The 25,292-nt window shown below is 37.8% G+C and overlaps 1 protein-coding gene across 1 annotated transcript in view; it reads left to right on the top strand.

The window, feature by feature from the left end:
- MORN1 (MORN repeat containing 1) overlaps positions 1-25,292 on the top strand; it is a gene marked incomplete at its 5' end in the record, with an annotated part of 180,856 nt that overhangs the window by 53,592 nt on the left and 101,972 nt on the right. Inside the window, 1 exon segment of the mRNA XM_080380680.1 lies at positions 354-17,899. Coding sequence (XP_080236806.1) covers positions 354-713 — 360 coding nt within the window. The 3' untranslated portion in view covers positions 714-17,899.

Below are 25,292 nucleotides of genomic sequence, written 5' to 3' on the forward strand. Positions count from 1 at the left end.
CTGAGCCTTTTTGATAGAAAGTATCCTACAGCTACACCAGCTAATGCTAAAATCCTATATTATCGTAAATCACTGTTTAAATTACCATTGAGGCATCTTTTTAACTGTATATTGTCTTGGGATATTATTTTATAGGCTAAGAAGTGATAGTCCTAACTGGTAGCACAAATTGTCATGCTGTCTACTCACTCAGTGATTACAGTAGTCAGAGTTTGTGATTTAGCAGATATAACAGCATTTGGTGTTAGAATGGTATAATTTTTTTCATACTTTGTTTGAATATTTGTTATGGTTGTAAATTTCTGTCCTGTTGCCTCCCTGTTTGTGTACTGAAATAATTTTGTTTGGGGTAGGTTTTATTTTTTCCCCATTTGAAATATTTAATTCCCAACTTTCTGTTATCTTTTTCAGGCCAGTATGTGCTTATGGTCCATGAAGTGACCATGCCCCCATTCTTGGGCCATACTCTCCTACTTGCCTTCAAACTCTTGATTTTTTCCAGACAAAACCAAAACAAAGAGCAAAGATTCTTTCAAAGTCACCAGCAAGTAAAAAGGCTCAAACCCCACAGGCAGAGCTCTTATCCAAGGTACACTGAAATCAGTGGAATTTTTCCCACTGAATGCAATGGAAGCTGGATTCAGTCTTTGCATGCCGGTCCCCCTTGTAAGGCTTTTTCATGCAGGAATAAAATTTTGGGGCTTCAGTTTTGAAAATTATAGTCTTCTAATAGCCAAGAAAATAATTGACTTATTGATCCATGTCATGGTCATCTTCTTACTATTAACATTTTAGAAGGAAAAAAAAAAAGATATTTTCTGTGTAGGTTTGAGATACAGATTAAAAATTTTTATCAGTTCTGGTTTTTTATGTTGGAGGCTCTATTTGTTTTAAAGTATTTTGATCAAAAAATATAGTAAATTAATCTTTGTGACAATTGTAATCACATCTCTAATAATATGTTGTGATTGTTTCATGCAATTCATGTTCACAAAGTACCTCTGTTGCATGAGGACAGCCAAGTAACTCTCCTCAAACTGACAGAGAGTCTATCAGCTTCAAACAACCAGTTCTCAAAATAATTATGTATCAAATGTAAGTCTTACTGATTTTTGTGCAAATTTATTTAATAATTGTAAGCAGCAGAGGACATTTTCATTAGGAAAATTATGCTGATGAACTTCTCTGCTCATATACATCAATGTCCATGTATTCACTGTATGAAGAAATGTTCACTTGAAAAATTAGGTAGGAATCCTCTAAAAGTCTACTAATTGAAGTCCAGTGCCTTTGTGTGTGGACCAGTGGTTGACGATATCTGTAAAGGGGAGGGCTAGGGTTAATTCACATCACTGAATCCAAATCCATAACTAGGCCTTATCTTAAATGTCCATTGTTGAAGCAAATAGAAAAATTCAAAGTAAAAAGAGAGAAAGCACCTTAATCTAACTCAAAGTTCTCTCACAAGAGTCTCTTAGGGTAGAAATAAAATTTGGAAATGTGGAGGTGGCATTGCAAGGCATGCCTTTGATGTTCCATAACTTGTAATATCTTGACTTTTTAACCTTCAGAATACATCTGATTTCACTGTCATCATGTTTGTTCCTTCTTTGGTGATGAACTTTATTTCCTTCACGTTTTCTTACAGTGCAATCATTTCGTTTAAGTAGCATTAGCATTTACCAATAACAGCAGTGTTTGGCACTTTCCCTCAGTCTTCATTCAAGAATCTCAGACCTTCTATTCCTTGAAGTTATGGCCAAAACTTCACACCAAGAGCCAGTAGTTCGTTGTGAAGTCCCAGGTTTGATGCAGCTGCATTATACACGACTTGGTTATCATAGTGCCTCTGTCGGATAATGAACTGAATGGAGGATAAATGAGGTCAGTTGAATTATGTAGCATTTTACCACCTGCTTAGTGCATACGTGGGAGCTTATGGTGAATTGGCTGAGATGATAACCAGTAAGTTCTTGATAACCCCATGATAACTCTCTGAAGTTGCTAACCCTTTAATCTCCTTGTAAGGTTAGGATTTGTTGTTGGAGAAACAGAAATTTGGTTAAATACAAGGGATCGTAGCCCTTGGCAGTAGAACCCAGAAATCTTGACTTTGGTAGTCCTCTGCAATGCAACTGAATGACAGTTCTGTTATTTTGCACCTCATTTTCGCGAAGTCTTCATTGATTCTGAGCATTATTGCATGCCTTTTTTCAAATATAAGAAAAAGCCCTCACAATGAAAGAAGTGATTTGTCTGCAAGTATTGTAAATGAATGAGCTCCTTAGTATCATAGGTATCTTGCTGCTTTGTCCCCAGGTAAATACATAGCTGCCAAATTCTCTTTTTTATTAGCCAGAACTAAGCTGTATGTATTGACCAAAAGATACATCAAATCCTGTAATCAAAAAGGTTTCATCCTTCTTTGGACTTTCCAGATTCTCTCTCTCAATTTTCCCTCTGAAATATGCTTTTTAATGAGGAGAAAGCCTGGAGGATGAAGTCTTTGTACCAGTGGACCTTGTTAACCAGCCAATTGTGAATTCTTTTTAGACTCCAGAACAATGAGCTACGTTTCCTATTGAAGCTTTTGCTATGTAGAAGCGCTCTTGTGCTTTCAGTTCACCTAAGTTTTAACAGCAGACCTTTTCCAGGGTAGCTGATTTTGAACAACTACATGCTGTAGCATTGTTTCTCTTGGGACGACAAGAACTACAAAAACTCTCTTGGAAAAGCAGGATTCTCCTTTTCTCAGGCTTTCAATGTAGAAGTCTGATTTTCCAATATGTTATTTAAGCCAGCTAGATCAGTCTCCCTTTCCCTGCTACTGTGCAGACACCAGCTCAGTAAAAAGAAAACAGAAATTCCTCATAATTCTTTCCCCAGTGACATTTGTTGGATTGTGTGTTAGGACTGGGGGACTGTGCGTAAAGACCAAGATCTCAAAATGTAACAATAAATGAGATGGTTTGATATTTCATAGTATTTCTGTGTGGGTTTCCTCCTCATGGAATCTGCATACTGCTATGTGTGAAGTTTGAACTCTTAGTCTGAGGGTGTAGGGTGAGTAATGTTAAATTCTGCAAGATGAGACTATTTAGTGGCTTGGTCTTTCCTGTACTAATTTATTATATGGTGCTCTGTAAAAACCCTTTTTTGAAAATTACTAACACAGACAATTTTAGCGACAAGATTTGGATTTAGTTTTCATGTAAAGCTTAGGCACTCTGCTTACGGTAATGCCCCTGAGAGTCCCTGGTGAGAAGCAATTGCTAGCTGTTAGTCCTGTATCAAAACAAATTTATAAATCTAAGTTTCTGAATCTCCTGCTGACTACCATCTTTCTTGAGACTGACAATACTTACAAGTTGCAAGACTCTCCTTAGTGTGGTAGATGTGCAGAATGGGTCATTATTGCTCAGTATGAAACAGGAGAAAGAACTCGAAACAATATTGCTAGTGAAGATGCATAGGAGACACAGCTACATTTTAAAATGTCCTTTAGAGCTTTGTAATGCAAGCAGGCCATGTGTCTCAGCATCAGTATACATTTTTTTCTGTACAACTAAGTATTGTTTTTATTCCTCCTCCTTTGTTTAGTTTATTATAATCAAACACAAAGTTGGGGCTGGGGCCGTTATGCAACACATAATCTGTAATCTTTAAAAAATGAATGGTCTTCATATTTTGTAGTGATTTTATAGGATTACAGAACGTGCAGTTGAAGCCAAAAGCCTCCTTTCATGTACACACAGCAGTGGTGGCAAAATAACTGACCACAACTGGTGAGAGAATCAATTATTCTACTCTTGTTAAATACTCATGGGCTGTGGTGATCCAGAAATCATAGGTCATATTAGCTGCATTTTTATACCTTTAAAAGAAAGTTTATTACATTGTCTAGTATATTTGATATAAATTCTCCAGACAGTGGTGGCTGTGTGTACTGTACTGCAGGTTTTTAGTTTATTAAAATGTATTGGGCCAAATCCTAATGTCAATGAAATCTGTTAAATTCCTCCCAGATATATTTTTTTAAATAGGGAATGTAAAACATCTGCTTTCTAATAATCTCTTTCTCATGTCAGTAATTATAGTTGTATAGACATAGGCGAAATCTTAAATATGCAGTCCTCAAGGAGCTAGCGTATTTTTTAGAGACAACTTAAATGACCTTTCATGTCATTGTTTTTGCTTTTTGTTCATGTTGTCTTACTTAGTTCCCCACTTGGAACTCTGTATTTCTATATATAACTATGCTACTAAAAAAGGGATTTTCATTCTTAATTTGAGTCTCTAAATGCTACAATATTACAGTGTTTGACTGTGTTACTGTTTCTAAGTTTTACTGGTTTTACCAACATGAATTGTACTCTTAATGTGAAGAGTGCTCTTCACCATACTTGAATATATCTCTGTTCCCATTCTATCCCACAAACACTCCTCACAGATGACTTTTGAAAGATTTTGAAGAGAATTGGTGATTTCAGTGTGCACTTGGAACAGATACTTATTGTGATAATTTTTTTTTAATTGTATGTTCTATATTGATCAAATATTGAAGTAGGCATAAGGAATTATGGTTTCAGAATGCACGTGCTTCCTTGATTGATTAAACTGATAGAATTTTACTTAAGTTAATGTCATTGTATGAAATCTTTTCTATTTGGAGCAAGGATTTGCCCCTTACTTACATGTAATAAGTTACTAATATACAATATTCAGTGTAACTACAGCAATTTACATCTGCTGAGGATCTGACCTACCTATCTTAAATCTATGCAGCATCCATGTGCTTCAACTCAGATATGCTTTTTCAACCTCAGATGAAAAAATGAGCCAGGGAAGGTTAATAATTTTTTGATGGATAAAAATATAAAAATGGTAAAACTGAAACACATACCTATAAGGGTGCTTTGGGGGTTTATTTCTGCCATTTTCCACTTCTATTCCTAGAACTTTTAAATTTTTTTTTCTTTATCTTTTTTGTTCTTTTCAGTAGAGTTGAAATTGGCACTATTTTGTGCTGTTAGCCAAAGATTGTTCTGTTAAGCAAACAGAAAGGCAAGGAATTATGGCACAGTACTGGAAGTTACCCAAGCTAATCCATGCCAGATAGTGGATATTTTTTCAATTCCAGCAAAGCTAGTACCAGTTCATTAATAGAAATACTCTGTGGGAGATGCAATAATTTATGTTTAGTCTTAAAGTACATCGGTAGCTAGCTGTATGTGTGTACTTTATGGCATTGCAATTTGGTTGTTCTGTCTGCTATTTTAAAGTATTAGAGAAATCAGTCACATCTAGGATAGTGTTTCTTTGTACTCTGTAATTTTTACTGGTAATTGTATAGATTTGCAACAGAAGAAGAAAGGGATTCTATCAGGAAATTGTAATGATGACAACCTTGAATTTGAATTCTTTCTGTATTTTTATTCTTTTTTTATTATTATTAACTTTTTTATTATTTTATTATTTATCTTCCCCATGACTATGGGCCTCAGGAGTGGAGAAGAAAAGTGAAGGTAATAAGAAAGAAGCAGTTCTCTTTGTTTTCTTATGTACACATCTTGTAATGAAGGTGAACCCAGAAAGCTGTTTTTAATGTTTTCCTGGCTTCTTCCAGATGTTGATTTTTACTCTCTCAAACCAAACTTCCATGGAGGAATGTCCTTATTTCATTACAGATATATACTTTTTACCCCCTACCTATCAGGTTGACCAATTCTAATATGTTTAGAATTCCAGTTGCTTGGATTCCACTTGATTCTTCAGCCTTTGAAAAGGCCAGCATGTAACATTGTTCAGGTTTTTTACAAGATTGTGATTTAAGGCTTTCTTAGTAGTTTAATGAAATACAGTTATTTTTCTTCCATAATATAAATATATTCTGTAGCTAGTCTCTCCCTGATTGTAGGTCCCAGCAGGGACATTAGGAACAGATGACACTGTTTGGCTTGCCTGATAAATTGTGGCCAGGAGTCTGAAAATCACTAAATATAAAAGACCTCATTTGATCAGCAATCACCTAGTTTCAAAAGTAGTCTGTTGGCCTATAAATGGATTTACAATGGCCCAGTGTGGGTGCCGACTGGGGGATGATTCCATCTGTAGCTCTTCAGTCAATGACTGGAAATCTCAAATGAGTGAGTTGGGAAAGTAGGAGTTTAGGAATGTGCAGGTACCTCTCTTTCCAAGCCATACAGGTGAGACACAGTGGCAATTCTAGATGGCACTTCAAGCCATCAGGTCAGAGGGGATACGGTTGACTAATATTTTTCATGAAAGAAGGGCAAATTAATAACTTTGAAAATCTTGATCAAGATAGGAGTCAGATGACAGTTAACACAGGAAATTAAGCCAATGAAAATCCAGATCTGTACAGAAATGGCTTACAAGACAATAGGTCATTTTTTTTCCTCTGGCAAAATCTTTCATTCAGTGATTTCCACAGTATTTCAATAAAACTTTTGCCTCTTTCCTCCACTTGGCAACCATAGACTACTGAGAATGTGATGCCATTGAGCAATTTATCTGCTACTTGGACACTTCTTTAAGGATAATTTAATAATCTTAATTTAAATGTCTCTTGAGAGGCATTCCCTTGATACTGCATCAGAGGTTTTCTGCACGTTGGTAACATATGGTCTCAGAAGCAATCCTCATTTTTTGACCAAAAAAACCCTTAGGACCAGAAGAACCCCAGCTCCTTTCATTAGAATCCCAGAGCCAGAAGGAAGCGCATACAAGCCAAGAAATGACAGCATCTTTTCTATGAAGCTATTTTTTATCTCTGAATATCCATGCATCTTCCCTGTAGTCTCTGGGCCTGACACTGCCATCTCAGAATAAAATATTGTTTTATCAATGAGCTTCATGATGGTAAAGGAGGGCTTAACTCTTTCTCAGTTTTCTTTAGTTCTACAGAATTTATTGAACACTGAGAGTCCTGCCATAGTATCTAGAAGACAGATTTCCATATATGACAAAGTGGTTGTTGATTTGAGACTTTTAGATTCCAGCAGGATGATGTATTAGACAATGATATAGCCCACAGTTTTTGAAGTAACTGACAGCATCTATGTACCCAGCCACAATATGCCAGTAATCCGGAAAGCTAACAGAAGCATAGACGTAATAATTACTTCTTTATCCCTTTAAGGTACACAGGATTGGAAGAGATTTCTGAAGAGTTGGAGTGAAACCTTTAGCTAAGAAGTAGTACTGGTGCATTGCAGATGCAACTTGCAGAATAAGGTTTTGTGCAATGCTGTTGAATCATAGAATCATAGATAATATAATTATTGCTTAAGGCTCAGGAACCAGTATATTAAATCTGTTTGGTAATTTTTCTTTTTACAGGCATAAATAAGTTAGGATGTTCTGTTTTGGTGGTACCTAAATGCTGGAGTCCTCCCTTGCTTAGAGATGAGCATGAATAGTTCTCCAGGCATTAATACCTGTGGGAGATGCAGTATCTTAATCTGTTTTGGTGCTTGTAGAAGTGGTCAGACTCAAAGTGATTTTTTTAAATTAAATCCCAGTGATCTCAGTGGAGTAATAGAAAATAAAAATCAGGAGTGCATAGTGATTGAATGGTACTAGCTAAAAGCAGTGTAGCTGGGGTTTGTTGTTTTATTAGGCACCCATTCATGAAACAGAATCTTTCAATTGAAACCGAGACTGTTCATCCTTAAATTTCTTATTGGCTGTAAAAGACAGTGTTAGCATGCTACTGTTCTACAGGAGTCTAAACTATGTTAATCAGATTAAATGTACAGAGAAGTTTTAGCATCCAATTTGAATATACAGCCAGGCACCACAAAGCTAAGAAGCAATAGGGAAACAAAGGTACAAGTGGAGCAGGACAAACAAAAGGGAGTTACCAGTGGACAACAGACATGTTCTCTGTCTCAGTTTTATCGTCAAAGAGGACTTTGCAAAGTATTTAGATGCTGAATCTGCCAAGACACATAGTGGCAGGCTTGTCCCATTTTATTCCTCCCCTTTTGGTTGCAGTCAACAGTAGGACCATAGAAACTGGAGCAAAGTCTGGACATTTCTGATTGTGTTGATTTTGCTGCAAGGCTGTACTCTGCCCTAGAACAGCTTCTGTCTCACCAGCTCACAAGGCAAATCCCTGATGAGGAAACTGACAGATAACCTTGTTAATTGGTATTTGAAAATTATATAAAAGATTGGAATACTTGGCTTGCCAAATGGAAACCACCATCCCATCCTTGTGTGCTTCTATGAAGAAAATAAAAATAAAAGACAAATATGTCACAGAGAAAAGCAATAAGTAATGTTACATAATGATCAATGATGAGGAATATGTGCTTGGAAACTGGGAAACAAATTGTTCTGGAAGCATGATTTGACACTGGTTAGTGCTTTTCTATAAGGCAATGGTTTTTGTCTCGGTGGTAGCACACGGCTGCTCTGGTTGCCATGGTAAGGTACATGTTTTGTTATGAATGCTATAAATAGTCACATCGTTGGCCAAAAGCGTAAGTGAAGGTCCTTCTCTGGTCATGTTTATTTTGAGTTTTGATCGTGGTCACAAAGGCTTATGTGGTGATTTATGTGGTAAATTAAATAGGCAAAAAGTCAGTTGTCTCTGCATGTTTCTGTGATGGAAGTATCCGCCACATATGTAGTCATTGTCTCATAAATCATAAGTACTTCTGAACTTCTAGTTTGGGGTGATGGTGAATGAGGTTTTGGTATTGTCTTTCCAACATTCTGTCTCACAGACTGTATCTCTGACCTAAGGAGAATAGACTGCTGGGTAGACGTACACAGACCAGAACTAAAATGGAGAGTGTATGACCTTTGTACTTGGATCTGCTGCAGACGTGCTGCTGTTCAGTAATTCTCTAGAGAAGCAAGAGCAGTAGAAAATGGTAAAATATCTCCTGTATTGAGATGGAGAAGCTTAAATCTTCAACGTTTCTGAGCATTTTGAGATCTTTGGGGGAAGGCAGCAAAACACCACTATGGCACTTCTTGACATTGTCCAGTTGGACTGTCCTTGTCATTGTGTACGAATCAGGTTTTATAGTAGTATGGGTATAAGGGTTAAAACAGGTTTTTTTCAAAGTTGTATGCAAGTTGAACTGCACTTTAAAAAGAACTGTTGTCAGAGTAATTCCAAATCCACTTGTGTTAACAAGTAGCACATAACACTGCAGTCTGACTGCACTAAGCAATGGCAGAACTGCAGAGTGAGCCTTTCACAACACTGCTACATTGCCTTATGCTTATAGCCGCACTCCTCTGATTATTATAAAGGGTTGTATCAGTTTTCCTGTGTAATTCAGTCAATTTTTTTTAAATTTGGCATCATCTCAGCCTAGTGGGAGGAATTTTTCAGCAATGAAAAAGTATAATGATACAAAAAAAAATTTTAAAACCCACTCCCATCCCAACCCTCCATTCCCCAGTTAGGGCTTTTACCATCTAAACTTTCCTATGTCATTTGGAAACGTAGCAGACCTGGATTTTCTGTCTGTTATGTCAGTGCTACAACATCTGTAGGAAATTCTATTAATGTTTGTTATGGAAACATTTGTCTAATCATCCCTGTAAATTTTTTTAAAAGCTAAGAAAACAGCCTGCCACTTGATGCATGACATGGCAATACAGACAGCCACACCAGAAGAGATATCCTGTTCTCAGTAATTGCATTTCTGTTACAAAACACATGCTTACTAGAAAACACACATAGAAAGATTATGTCCTCTTTGAGTCCTAAAGAACTCGGTGTAAAATTAACCCTTTGTGATGATTTGTGGGGTACTTCAGAAAACCCAGGGAAAAGAATTTCCTAAATACACAATCTTTTCTCAATTACACCACCTTCAATTCCAGAGTAACTCCATTGTCTGTCAGGCTGTCGTCTAGTATCAGAGAGCACAGTCCAGAGTAGTAAGAAATCTTTTACTGTAAAGTTGCATGTAAAATAATTCCCTGTGATTCAGCATAATAATTACTAAAAAATAAAAGCCCTCCTTGCAAACTGTTGGTTGCTGGATGCCCAAGTAGAGCTTAAGTGATAAGCTAAGGCTGAAGAGATCTTTGCATTCCTATAGGAACAGTAACTGCATAGTGTCTTAGCTGCCTTACTATTACAAAATAGAATATATGTACGAAGTTAAGGAAAAGGGAGCTATGTGTGATTCCTGGGAACCTTGCTGAAGGGAGTGAGATAATTAACAGCTAAATGAGAAAACCCTTGCTGAGGCCAAAGCAGCACAGGTTTTAAAAGGCTCTGAAGCGTTCATCAGCGCTCACTTTCTAGCCTAGTGAGTTTTTCTAGTGATATTTCTCATTCTGATATGCCATGCTGAAGATCTGCCTGTAGTGAGAGGAGTTTTTACACTTCATTAGAATGGTGGAGAGTTTACTAACTGAGAAAATAAGATGGATGGACAGATGAATTCCTGATAGAAATAGGCCCGTAGATCTGGCATTGTTAGCAGCTTCACAATCGTATGCCGTGGCCATAGTGTACCTAAGATAATGATCCCAGAGCAGTAGTCTTTCTCATTTATCTCTTTGGTGCTGTGTGTATCAATGAGGTAAGACTTTTTCTTACTTGTCAAAGTATTTGGTATTGTTTCCCACAGTATGTTCAGATTATTGTTTTACTAATTTTCTTGGCTTCCTTTCAATTTATTTCAAATTAAACCAACATCAAGTGTAACTTTTGATGTTTATAGCAGTGCAGAAAACGAATCAACACTTTTCAACTATATGGACTTGGCCTGAAAAAGCTGAAAGCACAGGAAACAATGTCAATACAAATGCACACATCTGGTCACAGTAACTGTCTTAATTGTTTATAGATTTGTAATTGCAGAGCAGAGCATATGATGCATGCTCTCAGGTAATGCTGGAGTGACAGCTCTGGACACTGTTTTGTGAGATATTTCAAGAGCAGAAGCAGAATAAACTCGCCATTTCCACCTTGGAAAGTTCACTTTGCTTTTACTGTTGAGATTGCTAGCCAGACTGTTTACCAGTGCCAGTATGGTTTAAACAGCTCTTAATTAGCAGCTGTGTTGAGTTTTCCAAATCATTGTAAACCATCCGCTGAATATCCAGCAGAAGCCAATCAGTTGCATTTGTTACGGGACCTCTTTGGTTAAGTAGCAGCAATACCCATTGTACAGTTCCTTTAGTCCTTTGGCTAGTGGCGTCTAAGTCAACCTTCTGTCTCCTCTAATTCTGTGGCTATCAATAGCAGTCCCCTTTCTGACACAGGTGGAAGGAATGCATAGGAATTAGTTTTAGGAGCTTTATAATCTCAAAGCATCATCCTTCTTTTATTGGTTGTCCATCCACAGTTATTACTCTGGCCCACGTCCCCCTTTTTCTGTCATACAGAAAGAGAGAGTGTATCATGTAGACCAGGCTACAGCTGAAGGCTTTCTGGTTCAGAATGAGATTTATGTACCTCTTTTAATATTAAGCCAGGGAATGAAGAGGAGGATTGGGAAACGTTAGAACTGTGGTACTAGTATTTTGAGAAGTGCAATGAAAGCTTTATCCATAACACTTCAACTATTGCCATTGTTAGTATATTCTGAGGGAGAGCTGAAGGCAAATAGAAACAGTTTCTTGGGTGTACAGCAGTAGAAATTCTGTGTCTGTTTTTCATTCTTTGCAGACAGGACAAGCAGTTGCTAAAGCAGTTGCTTTAAAAAATCAGTGAACAGTCAGCCTATCTGGAATATATTTTTCAAAAGTTTGGAGTGTTTCCATTAGTATGTAAGTACCAAGAAATATACCATAAAAGCCAGTTGGCCTCACAAACTTTAGAGTCTAATACCAGTTAATTGTATCAAGTTGCAGTTGGTTTAATGTTTTCTATGTAAGGGGTCAGAGTTCCAGCAAACATGTTTCTGGAGTTGTTGGCAGCTAAAAGAGAAAGGCAGCTTTATTGCTCTTTCATAACTGTTCTGATTTCTGTAGCCAAGAAAGCACCATTAGAGGTTTTACTATTTTCAATTTTAAAAATGCTTTAGAAAATATATTATACAGGGACACCTGAAGGAGCAGAAAAGTTCTGACATTTTGGAAACTAATTCTGCTTTGGAAAGAGACATTTTCTTTTATATGCTAAAGAAAACAAAAAATTTCAAAACCTTTATTTGTTGCTTTGTAGCAGTATTAAAACTTCACTTAATAAGCCATATTTCTGCTTAATATCATCTGATCACATCTTCACTGTGCTTTTAAACCAAGACCAATCTTTGCTTTCATTGCATCTTCATTTCCATTTACAGCTTTTAAGTAGTATTAACCCAAATTTGATACACACCCTCAATTCCTAATACACGTGATGTTTTTCCCTTAAATTTTTGATCTATTCCATGAGTAGAGTCAATAACTTTTAAGAGAGACTGCAGATGTAACTGTCAACTCCTCTGCTGCCATATCAAGATGGAATTACGTGATCACAGAAATCAGAGAAGGAAAAAAACCCTATGAGGTCATCTTGTCCATCTCTTCTGCCAGTTCATAATGATTCCCTGCAGAATGTTCTGCAATGAGTTGTTTAGCTTAGTTCTGGACAGTTCTTTTGAAAGGACTGCATAGACTTTGCTATGATTCTCAGTATCTTTCACTTGTTTGGTTTTAGTCTTATATGACAGGACCAGATTGGGTAGATATTACTCCTGTAATGCTGCTATCAATAACAATAAAGGCAATTGGCATTTTTGTTGAATAAATTGTTTGGGTTTTAGGACCAAGCCTACATCTGGTTTTGGAAACTAGCTGAGGAAGTAAATGGCAGCTGAGAATTTCTGCAGGAAATTTCACCTGTTCCTATACCTTCCACAAATAGTTCATGATTTCTGTGTATTTACTGGCAATTTGCTGAATTGTTTCTAGGAATAGTTCTTGGTCTGTGGTTCTTTCACAAGCAGCTTCGAGTGACCCACATCTGAAGTGACAATTGGTTTGGTTAAGTACCGAGCACGTGACATTTTATATGCCCTGATAGGTTAAAATTAACCCATTTTAAGTGACAAACATGGTAGCAGGGAAATAATGTGTCTGGCAACTAGTGCAGGAGGCAAGTCTCACTTTTAGCCCTGACCACAGTATTGAATCATAAGTAATTTCATCTCTTTGTGCCTCAGCTTGCAGTATGCAACTACTGTCAGAGGATTACAGCGAAGTTACCTTTCTCAGTAAGCCTTTGTGAAGGTATAAGAGACTTGGAAATTCCTGGATAGATGGTGCTAAAGAACAGTGACCATCAGCGTTGTCTGTAAGAATTATTTAATAACTTAAACTCAATGGGTTTTCAAAATTTGCTCTCCACATTCCACTCCACTGCTTAAGTGCGAGAGGAAAGATTTTTATAATAGGTTGCCTGAGTGCTGCTGCTCCCCAGACTGACAAGTGATAATTGCCCATTATGCAAACGTTCCCTTGTACTGAACTGCCTCTCTTTGCCTTTCGTCGAGCAACACGTTTGTGGTATTGTATTGTGTTGACCACGCAGAGGTCAGAGGGCAGAGTACAGAATTGCATAGTCCCTCCCATCCACTGGAAGGGAAAGCAAGAGTGTGAGAGGAGGCAAGCAAAGCACCGCTGTGCAAACGGCAGTGCAAACATCATTTTTAAGTCAGACTTTGCAATACTTGACAGCTCTCCATTCAAATATGTAGTACTGCACTCAAGAACAGATAAAATTTTGTGGAGCTTGGTTCCGGTGTAGCAATTGCCTATTAGTAACAAACAGACTGTGTGAGAAGACTCATGTAGCAGATTTCTGTAAGACATGGAGGAGTTGGGTTTTGTGACTTGGAGAAAACAGGCCTATGAATTCCCTTGTTTCAGTCTGCAGCCATATGTTAATTTTCCCATATTCTGTGAGTAGGGCAGAAATGCCTTCTTCATAGGGTATGCTAATTTCCTTCCTGGGGATCTTTGTGCAGCACTTCTGTGAATGTGTAGGGCTCATCCTGTCAGAATTTTTCAGACATGAAAAAAAATACAGCTTATGCTTTTCAGAGGCAATGGACACAAACTTAAGTACTTTTTTCTTATGTCTAAGTAGAATTTCCTTTATTTTTACTGTGCGTCATTGAACAGTAGAACAGTTTGCCCAGAGAGCTTGCTTATGAAACCTCTGTCCTTGGAAATACTGAAAATACGATTGGACAAGGCCCTGCGCAACCTCCCCTCTTTGATCCTGCTTGGAGCAGGGAGGTCAGACTCCAGAGATTCTTTCCAACCACAATGTTCCTGTGATTTTGTGATTATCAGAAAGGCCACAAACTTGGAAAAATAAGGATTTTTCTCTTGGAAAGAGGCAGAATTATCTAGGTTTAAGACAGCTGACTTCATCTTTTGGATCTTCTGTAGCTGTCTTTCTGAAAAAAATATTCTGGCTAAGTCCCAGATTAAAATTTTGGTTTCAAATAGAATGATACCCTCATTATGCTGTTTTTACTCTTCAGTCTCATTGTGAAACGTAGTCATTGTCACTCCTGATCTTGATTTCCTAAGTGTCCTTTAAATTTCTGGACAAAAGAGACAGGCACTGCCCGCACAGGGCTGCGGTGAACCTCAGTTGTGGCTGGATCAGCCACTCATTTTCAGGAAGACCCTCAGGATCACTGAGTAATTGTTAATTTACAGGAGCCTGCCCTCCTCTCTGCCGTCCAGCCAGTCATGAGAGACCAGAACTGGTGTTGCCTTTCTTTCCACGAAACCACATCTGCGTAGTAAGAAAGTGTGGGAGGAAGAAGGGCTCTGGTAAATCCAAGCCCATGCTGCTGCTCAGAAGCAACGGCATTTTCATAAAGCTTATGCATCCGCTATGAGATACTTTAGCATCTTGCAGAATGCAAGGCAATATATAAGGTAAATACTTATTTCATTAAAAATCCTTTATGTTCTCATTAAGCAGTCATTTTGAAGTAATAAATTAACAGATTTAGAAGGTTTTGAGCCATTTATATAATAATAATGTCATTACAGTCTTCATGGTCTGTTGGAAAGAGGAACATTTCACATTTGTGGTGTTTGTTTTTTTTAAAAAAAAGAGCACCTCTCTATTGTGAAATGATAGATAAGTAGGTGAGAGCTTGCCCCAGGAACCAGCTGCTGGTTAGGCTTAATATCAGAGCAATAGTCTTTGCCACAGGAAACAGGTTTTTCCCATAATAAACATTTTTCCAGTAGGAAGAAAATAAGACAGGTCTTACTTTAAAGTTTTCTTTTTCTCAGTCTTATGAACACAAGTAGAATTTTATGGCTGGAATGCTTTAATTTTTGTCCTTTTCCTTTCTTTTCCCTAAATACCTAATTTAAGTAGCATTATTCTGATAGGTAGGAAAGTACAAATGTGGTGAATAGAACAACTCTGCATGAGCACTGGTAGTTCACTCCCAGGGAAAGGAACAGCTGGTTTACTTTGGCCATTTTCCAAAACCTGCAAAGAGTTAAATCACATTAACTAACTTTACAAAGAGCTAAGACATTTGTCTTCTGCAGTGTCTTCTCCAGAAGAACTTACTGGTGTAACCCTATCTATGCCTTTTGAGGTACCTCTGGATCTCAGTCAGGGGCACTACCCTGATAAGGAGGTAAGACATTGCCTGGGACTTGTGAAAGAAAACAGGTGGTTCTGCCTTTTCTTGCTGTAACTTTAATTCTGATTTATTTATATGTTTGCCTAATAATGCAAATCAGAAAGGATACAAAGAATTGATGGGGTTAAACTGGAAACGCTCTAATTGCTGCCTGGAGGGGGAAAGAGAGTAGACTAGGATGAGTGTGTGTGAGCTTGCTTGGGGCTTGGCTGCATCCCAACTCGAGAGGGTACAAGGCTCTCCATGCCTTTCCTGCCCAGGGTGGGGTCACCTCACATGCCTTCTCTCTTTTCCACTTTCCCTTCTTTTTGAAATTGCTTTCGATTAACATCTGGAACTTTTATTTTTTCTAATCAACATAATTTCCTTAGCTAGACCAGAGCATTTTCATGATTGGGGAATTCCTAAGGTTGAGATCAGCCAGAAAAAAGTCAGAGAGGTTTTGGCTTCACTTCCCTCTCTCTGTTTTTTCTAACATGTGAAGAAGTGTGTCTGAAATTTGTGTAATGCCTAGTCTTACTCCACTGAAAAAAATAAAATTCCTTAAAAGAACTACAGCAAGTCCAAGGTTTTACTAGGAACCTGTGTTTACCTTTGGGACTCTAAAAGCTATTACACTCTTGGGGACACAGTAGCATAGTTTAGTGTCTGTAGCAGTTCAGATCTGAAAACAGAAAGCATGTTGTGAACTCCGCTTAGGAGTCACAATTCCTCTAGTAAAGTGTATGAGAGGTATGCAGGGATCATCCACCACTGCAGGGGAAGGCAAACACTTTTTTTACCTCAAACACAAATGTTTAAAACAGAGAGTCTGTAGGCTTTGGAATTTCCATGGGAATGTAGGAAATGGAATATGTTTGTTACATTTGGAATTGAATACTGAGCTGGAAACCCAAATTTTTTCACCCTGTCACTTCTTTAAAAACATCAAGTGGTAATGAATTTTTTGTTCTTTGTAGCACCCAGAAGGAAGCCTTTCCTAACCTAAGTGCCTGTGAGTATGACATACCACAGAAAGAAAGAGCAGCCTCTATTTAATAATACCCCATCTTGTTCAGTCTAAACACACTTTTGGTGCCTTCTCTGCTAGATAGAAGCCAGTGTTCCATGAGTTGTGGCTACTCTTGTTATTTTCAGAGTGTAACATGCTGTACTCATTATTCATAACAATCTTTTTCATGCTACCTTTCAGTGCAGTCCTCAAGTTTATCTTCTTTCCACACAGAGAATTTCTGCCCCTCCAGACTCAACTTTGTTGCAATTTTGCCCTCTTTGTGGTCGGCATATAAATTTCTTGGAATGTAGATCGAACAGAACTCTGAATATTTCTAAAAATTATCTTTGGGGATTCTCAGCCATCATATATTCCTGGAAAGTGAGAATGATCTGAGGTATGTAATTGGGTTTCACTGATAAGGAAGGGATAGCCTTATTGGAAATCTCTCAAGTAGAGACGAGACCTCAGCAACTGCTTATCTCCCACAAAACTCTATTTTAAAAGATGTCTTCACTCGCCAGTTTTCGCTGTTATTTAGATAGTAATTTTTTTTGTGTGTTGTGCTGTTTGAAGTTCTGTAGTTATGAGATGCTGGGAAATATACACTGTTACTTGACTTATTCTGGGAGCAGAAGATGATAATCTCTTCAATTGCTTAATCAAAATCAGTTAAAATAGATACACAGTGATACTCCATCCCACAGTAACTTTTCTTCATCTTTGAGATAGCAGTTGTGCAGAAGTATTGAGATATAGACCTATTTTGTACGGGATCTGCTTTCTTATGTGAGCTTTTTTTGAAGTCATTGTATGTTTTTTAACTAATCCTATCGCCAGTACCTTGAAAAATCTATTGCTCTCATGTTCTTCTTCATCTACTTGCACGTACACTTTTAAAATGTGGTGTTCACTTTTAACAGCCTACAAAAAGCAAGATGTATGTACAGTCAACACGGAAACAGAGTTAAATACCAGTAGGGAAATGCCCCCCATAGCATTCCACTCCAGACAAAATAATACTCAACCTTGAAGTTACGCTTCTTATCATTAGTGTGATATTGATACAGTAAGCTATTTGAGTCTATATTAAGGAGTATTATGTAGCTTTGATAAGCACGAAAGCAGCACGGGAGATGCAACATGGTACGTCCAAGGCCGCAGAGGGAGACAGTAGCAGAGCTGGTGCTGACGTTCAGAGATTATTTCAAATGTTAGGAACTTCAGCACAGATGTGCCAAATCATGCAAGGAGGGTGGGAGCATCAGTCAGGCATTCCATTTTGGTGAGTTTTGTATAAAGAGTCTTGTGTCTTTGTGCTGTCTTTGAATAACACTAGCCATAGTACCAACGGGAGTGCTAGTACACATGTTACTGTTTCTGAGTTGACCCTATTCTGTTTGACAGAGTCTTGATACTGCTAGTACTTTGATGCTCTCTCTAAACCTTACAAGTAACTTAATAAATACCTGCATACTTCCAAAAGGAATTCAAATTCCTCTTCCTTCGGTGATCCGTTTCCTAAGAGTGAAATGATCTTAACATTTCTTTCCAAATGCTTTCTAGACTCTGTTCCTCCTTGGCTTTCCTTCGTTGTGAAAAGCTGTTTTCGGTTTCTTGGCCTGATTTTTCACTCACATAGTTAATCTTCCTCTGGCTTCTGATAAGCTGCCAAATGTTTAAAATCTGCTTTGGTATTCCCTTGTAAAAGAGGCTGGATTTACCAGAGTTCATCACTGTAAGCTATTTCTCAATTTTCAGTGTTTATTTTGTTATAAGATCTTTCTAGCAAACGAATGAAAAAACAAAACCCCCATTTTACTGGTTACTCATTGTCAGGAATATGAACTGTCATTGCGTTTCTAATGAATTCCATCCTTTCCTCTAGCACAAACATTGCTCTCCTCATTTATAATGATTTCGTCCAGACTCAGTGGGACTCCTGTCTCTGAGCTGTTGCAGCTATTGGCTGTTTTTGTAGCTCTTCAGATGTTCTTAGACAGGCTACATGCTTTATGTAGATCATTCTGGAAATACTTCAAATGGGCTTGCTTTGTATCTCAGTCAGCAAACTCTGCTCCTAACTTCAGACTAATATTCTGAATTTCTTCACTGGAAGGGGTGGTTTCTGCTTCTTTTGCTGTGCGCTTGCAGGACTCTTACATTGCAGACAAACACAGTTTACCCACTGTATGTTAATTAACACCTTGCCTTTTGCTGTAGTAAATGTGGCTCCGAAACTCAGATTTATAGATCTGTACTACAGGACACATTTATCATCATCTGGTCTGATTTTCTCCAAAGCACAGGCTGGAGATTTATACATAGGTACAGAATCAATTAGAAGGATACTTGATGAATGGGAATCTGGACAAGAAGGGTAGATCCTTTCATCAGATTTCATTAAAAAGCTGGTCATTTGTCACTTGTCTCTTTGCAGTAGTACTGATTTATAAGTGGAAAATACTGAAGTTGGCATGATAGATTTTTTGGGTGTTCTTTGCTGAATGATAAGACTTTTCTGAAGCATATTCTTCAGTATGCTTGGTGAATATAGAGTACTGTGAGAGTATCGATGTCCATAATACTGTCTGCATGTTTCTTACATAGGCTAAACGATTTGCCTACCAAGTGAGGAACTGGTCATTCTTATCCTATATCTAAATATTGCTATGATCATCCCATTTCATTTTCTAGTTCTTTGTGAAAAGCTTTCTTCCTGTGTTCCGATGCATGGTCTTGCAGTTACAGAACAAGATCCTGTTGCTGTTGGTTAGCTTTTTCTTGCATCATGTATGGGTTTGGGCAAGTGGGAATTTGCTCAGCCTCTTTGTCTGCCAATGTAGCCCGCCTCCCGTGGCGGTGACCGTCTAACAAGCAGCAGCACACGTGCATGTGTAATTTGCTTGGACAGCAACCTGGCAATGCCAAGGTAGTCCTTCTGTATACCTACAAAATCTTTTATAGCTGGCATCGTGAAGTTGCAATTGTACTTGCAAAACACCTTTTTTATAATGATATGCTTCACTAGTTACTACTGAGCGGCTGTTTATTCTGTAGCCAAATTTGTTAGAATAATTACACCGTTTGGGGAATATTCAGAGTTTTGTGAAACCTCCAGGGTATTTTTTTTTTTAAGTGGCAAGCATTTGTAGACACTTTTAGTGTATTATTTCTAACTTCAGTTTAACTTCTTTAATTTGTGAAAGACTATTTTTTAGAAATCCAAATCTAATTGTTATAGAAGTCTGTGCTATGCTACCAGTGAGATGTCTAGGTGGAATGCCACTGCTGGTTGTCTCCTAGGGAAGTCCTATGTTATGTGCAGTAAGCATATAGCAGGGAGGCTCCCAGGATGTCTTTAGTCACTGCAAATTGCACTTTTGAAACCTGATACTTCACATTTCTTTCCAAATCTTTTCAAAGGCTTTCTAAATCTATAGCACATCAATTTACCTTTAAACTCTGCAGTAGTATTTTCTGTTTGAACATACTGTATGTTTCTATGTCTTTGCTGTCATGTTTTTTTATTACAACATATTTGACTTTTACCATCACAACAGGTCAGTGCTGCTGTGCTAATGCACATGTAAATTGAAATTGTATAGGCAGAAATGGAGAACAGGCTCTGAAACGAAGGTCTGGGAACGACGTTCGGCATACAGTTATGAGCTGGGTGAGAAGTCGGCTAGAAATAGTGTTTCATTAGGAACAGTCCTGCTCATATGCAATTACCCATGTGAATAAAGGCTACTTAAATAAGTTTGCGTTTGAGTTTGGGCTTCATGATAACACAGGTTGGTCTGAATGGATAAGCTAGAAAAGCAAGGAGTTCCCCTCCACTGGTTAAGGAGCATATCTGTAGTAATCCTGCCCTGTTGGTAGTAGTTGGTAGACTTGGGAGGTCTTGCCTACTTACTGTCTGTGGCAATAAGCTGCCTGCCTTTGCCAAAGCAATTATGGTTCATGAGACGTTATTACTTTTCATTTTCTCTCCTCTTGGAATTACTTTCTATCAGATGATTTAAGGAAATGCACAGTCAGCCAGTCTAGTGCATAATTCTTTTTTTTTTTTTTTTTTTTTTTGAGAATACCAAAGTTGAAATAAACCAAATAAAATTAAATGTCCTTCATGGCTCCAGAGGCATTGCTGCCTTCTCTAACAGTGAAGGTCTGACATGCAAGTTACCATGGGATGGACTATAAGTAAATTTGTGGGCAGTTATGATGGGTAGTAAACAAGTAAGCTCGTGTCTGATTAATTGAGGTTACTGATGCTAAGAACTGAAAAGCAAAATGCCTGCACCAGAACTGGTGTAATTGGTTTCATTACAGCCTAGGACCCTGAGTGAGATCAGGACCTATTCTCATAGATGCTGGCAAATTGTACAATAAGAAAGAATTTTCGTGCATTTCTCCATGAACATAATACAAAGAACAAACCAGATACTGTACATCATGAAATGAGGTTTTGGTGAAGTAATATTCCCTTAGAGAAATGAATAAGTATTTGCAGAAAAATATAGGAGTAATGCACCTTTCCAGGCACTCCGTGTAGGTATCCTAGCTCCTTCAGCATATATCGTAAGACTTTTTCTTGCTTTTTTAGACTGAAGGCATTGTCCTCCTTAAGCTGTTGTGGACGTATAGTATTTGTGTGTGTGTGTGTGTATATATAAGCCACGTATAGTATGTCTGACTCTTGCCATTAGTTATTTGCACACAATACAATCCTAACTTCCTTAAGCAGTTTCTAATCACTTACAAAAACTGAGAAAATATCAGCTCTGTCCTCAGCATTGTCCTTGTGCCGTACAGATACGGAGAAAGTGGGAAGCTTGCTTGCTCAATGCCTTGCTGATATCTTTTAACTTTTTGTTCTCAGGAAGACAGTCAGTCAGTTTCTGTCGTGTTTAAAATATCCCCGCATTATTCCTGTACATAACTGTGATGACACATCCTCTGGTTTTCATTAACAACATATTCACTTACCAACTATTGTTTCTAATGTTTTGAAGTGGCCTAGATTGATGCTTATTATTAAAGCCTGCAAATATTGGTCAGCTCAATGCTATTCTTTGTTGCAAAAGAGGAGCAAGCATTTTCATTTGAGAGTTCAGATTTCATGCACCTTCAAAAGCCTGGTTTTGAAGGTTTGTGTTTGAGGAAGGGTTTTTTTGTCTTTCATGGCCCATTTCCTTTCCACTTTATTTAGAATATTAGCTTTATTGGAAAGCTGAAGTTTTTAAAGTGCCTTTTTGAACTGTCCGGGACCTAGTCATCAGCAACCAGTTAGGGTTCTGGTTTAAAATGCCTTTTGCTTCTGGGCTGAGGGACTAAAAGAAAAAATAGTGGTATTCTCAGAATTCATACTGCCAAAGCCAGCTGCTAGTGAAGTTTTGACATTCCTTGTTTGGTTCTGAAATGCACAGTCATCCAGTGTCTAAGATTCTTTTTACCTATTAGTTTCTCAAGTAGCATTTTGAATAGGCTTAGAGCAGAAATAAAGTTATTTGTAGGTAGAAAAAAATTGCCCTCTGCTTGTAGCAAGATTTTAGGAACAGCCACCTAGCATTTCTTCTGTGTTGTTGATTTTTCAGTGTTCTTTATGTGAGTCTTCCCCATAGCAACAGGGTGATAAAAACATTTTTTACTAGGCAAAAGCAGATGTAAAACAATAAACTCCAGTTTCATCACCTGCTGCCAAATTAAAATATTTATTTTATTCAAATTTTCATGCTGAAAAAAATGTCAAATCAATATTGGACATTTTAATTTTGAAAATATTTAGCTGACATTTTTTGACTTTTGCACATATGGAAGTCATGTGGCCATAGAACCTAAAACTTAGTATCTTATGGCAAAGTATAATCCCGTTTCCAGCATGAGATAAAAACAAGAAATGCAGAAAATGACACTGAAGAAGGCAAGATGTTCAGAAAATGAGAAATTTCAGGATCTCAGGATTTTCACTGTCGATGAAACCTGTAAGGCTTTTGAAGTTCATATAGCTATCATTATACTGCATACTTATGAGAACAGTTTCTGCCACTATCAAATGTTTTTACACCAAGTGCTTGATCCATAAGATATGTCCATTTTGCCATCTACCAAAAAATAAGTGTTTATTAAGGGAATCTGCAAGATCCCCCAAATTACAGAAAAGTTTTAACTGATGCATAGTGTGTTGTGTTGATTCTTTATATAAATGTCAGATTCAATCCATGACCTCTTTTTATTACAGATAATCTGCATTGCTAATGGGAAAAATAGAACCCATGCAACAGTTTCCTCCTTTATTTATGATTTAAGAACAGTTTTATCAAATAGCCATGCCTCAGAATAAAAAACATCTGGTTGGCAAAAGTGCCCTGTCAGCAGACAGCAACAATTACACTGAGGCCAAACATCTTAATTAGTTACAAGGCAGGCCAACTGACAAAGAGGGGAGCTGTTCAAAGCTGAACAAATCTGTGGCTAAATTAATCCTTTTATTTAATGCATTCTCCACCCCCCCTCCTTTTTTTTTTTTCTCTGTAATTTAAATCTCAGACCAGAAGAGGTTTCACCAGAAGTGAAATCAAGGCAAAACTTTGACTAACAGAGTGGACTCCAATGGGAGTTGTTGACCTGTAGTAACGTTTGCTTCTAATTTATCTTGCCATAACATATGCAGTGAGCCCCAGCTATTTAAATTAATTTAGGTGAGGGGGACTGGTGGGATGACAAACAAGAGAGTATTTAAGCAAAAGGCTACTTTCTTAGCCTGACAATCTTTCCAGTTTTCCTTTACTGTCAGTACCTAGTATTTGTGGAAGAACTTTCAAGCTTGTTTGGTCTTTCTCCAACTTATTACCATCTACCACAGCTCTCTACATACAGTCAAACTGCTGTTGTGTCAGAATACTACTGTGTCTGAGATGGCTTTTTCCTTTGTCAGGTTCTTGTCAGGACTCCCCAGCTGGCTTTCACAAAGTCACTGAGGATCTCTGTGATGGAAATGTGTTTTCTGAACCACAAGCTAGCATGCAAACCCCATGGACACTCCCCTCTTTTCATGGTGTGGTATCATCTCATCCTGTTATATACGTAATACCATATACGTGTCAAAGATGAAAAGACACAGAGGGGCTTGACACATTTGTAGCCATTGCCAGATTTCATTTTCAAAAAGGCCAATGGGATTATTGTAATAAACTGCAGACACAGCAAACAGTGGTTTGCCTGGCACTATGTCCCTCAAGTTGCTGATGCAGCGTTACAGATTTTATTTTTAGTATTGACTCCCTCTTTGGTTGTGCTTCATCTGTCAAGGGAGTCTTGAAAGCTGTGGGAGTTGCTTCTCCTCTGGGACTTGTAACATGTTCTGTATTTTCAATCAGTAATCAGGACCTATGTTGGCCAGATAGTGACTACAGTGTTTTGTTCATGTTGGTAAGGCCCATATTCTTATAATAATTCAGATATCTAATTCATAGATACTTCAATTCATATTAAGATATGAAAAGCATTAAAATTTTAGATCTGCATTCTCTTTATAACAAATACAGATGAAAACAACCTGCTGTTAGATGGTTGTTACGAAGATAATAAAAGAAATCTGATGTTTGAGGTGATCAAATTAGCATCTCATTTTTAAAATAAAAATCAACATTTTATGTCATATCTTGTGTCATCTTACATACTTGTACAGCACCAAATAACATGGGCTTTGATTATTTTGTTTCAGCAGCGTTGCAACTGTAGACACAGTAATTTAGAACTTGAATTCCATGAGTATCCTGGAGTGCAGCATCTTTCTTCCAATCCTGAAGATGAAAGCAATGCCATTTATGCATTGTATCCCCCCCCTCCTTTTTTCTTTCTTTCTTCTTTTTTTTTTTTTTTTTTTTTTAATGATGCAGGAAGGGCAAGACTATAGCTTTTATTTTACATTTCAAATTGTACAGGAAAAAATGGATGGGTTGTAGATATAGAGAGCACTTTTGCGAAAATGAACTGCTGGATGTAAGGGAACTGCATTCTGTTTTTGATGCTGCTGCTGATTTCCTACCCTTACCAGTGCTTTTACCACACACTTGACCCATAACCACAGAAAGAGTCCTGATTTTCCCTTAATTCTGGAGAAAATTAGAAGTGACCCTGAAAAAATGAAACCTGGTTTGGTCAGATCTGTAGGGAAGGTATGGGGTCTTGTCAGACTCTCCCAACTCAAAGCCAAGGAACTGGGCACCTTACATCAGTGTCCTGATCCTGTTTTGCCTCATGGACAGTGAGGGCAAGAAGCAAACCCAGAAGGTGGAGTGAATTCAGAAGTACTTGATTTCTTCAGATTCACATATGGCTCAGCTCCTACAGGGACGTCTCTTTTCTGTCCATATTCTGCTAGTTTCACCCACCACTTTTGTAAGACAGTGCACACATGGTCATAGGGAGGAAAGAGAAGCTGAGATTAAATACCAGATGACTCCTAGTGCAACTTCTATTCAGTTGTGCACTTTCTTCTGTGCACTGCTTAAGCATTTGTAGAATCAAGACTTGGGTAAAACATGCCCTTCTTGACGAGAACATCATAGTACATTCTCTATTAACACACCCACCATCCTTCAGTAGAGTGCAGCCCAGTTATCTCATGAAGAAGAGTGAAGCTGACTCAGCCACTGGCATGTTGCCCAGTT

The sequence above is a fragment of the Falco punctatus genome (genome assembly GCF_963210335.1).
Source record: "Falco punctatus genome assembly, chromosome: 3".
In the NCBI taxonomy this organism is placed as follows: domain Eukaryota; kingdom Metazoa; phylum Chordata; class Aves; order Falconiformes; family Falconidae; genus Falco; species Falco punctatus.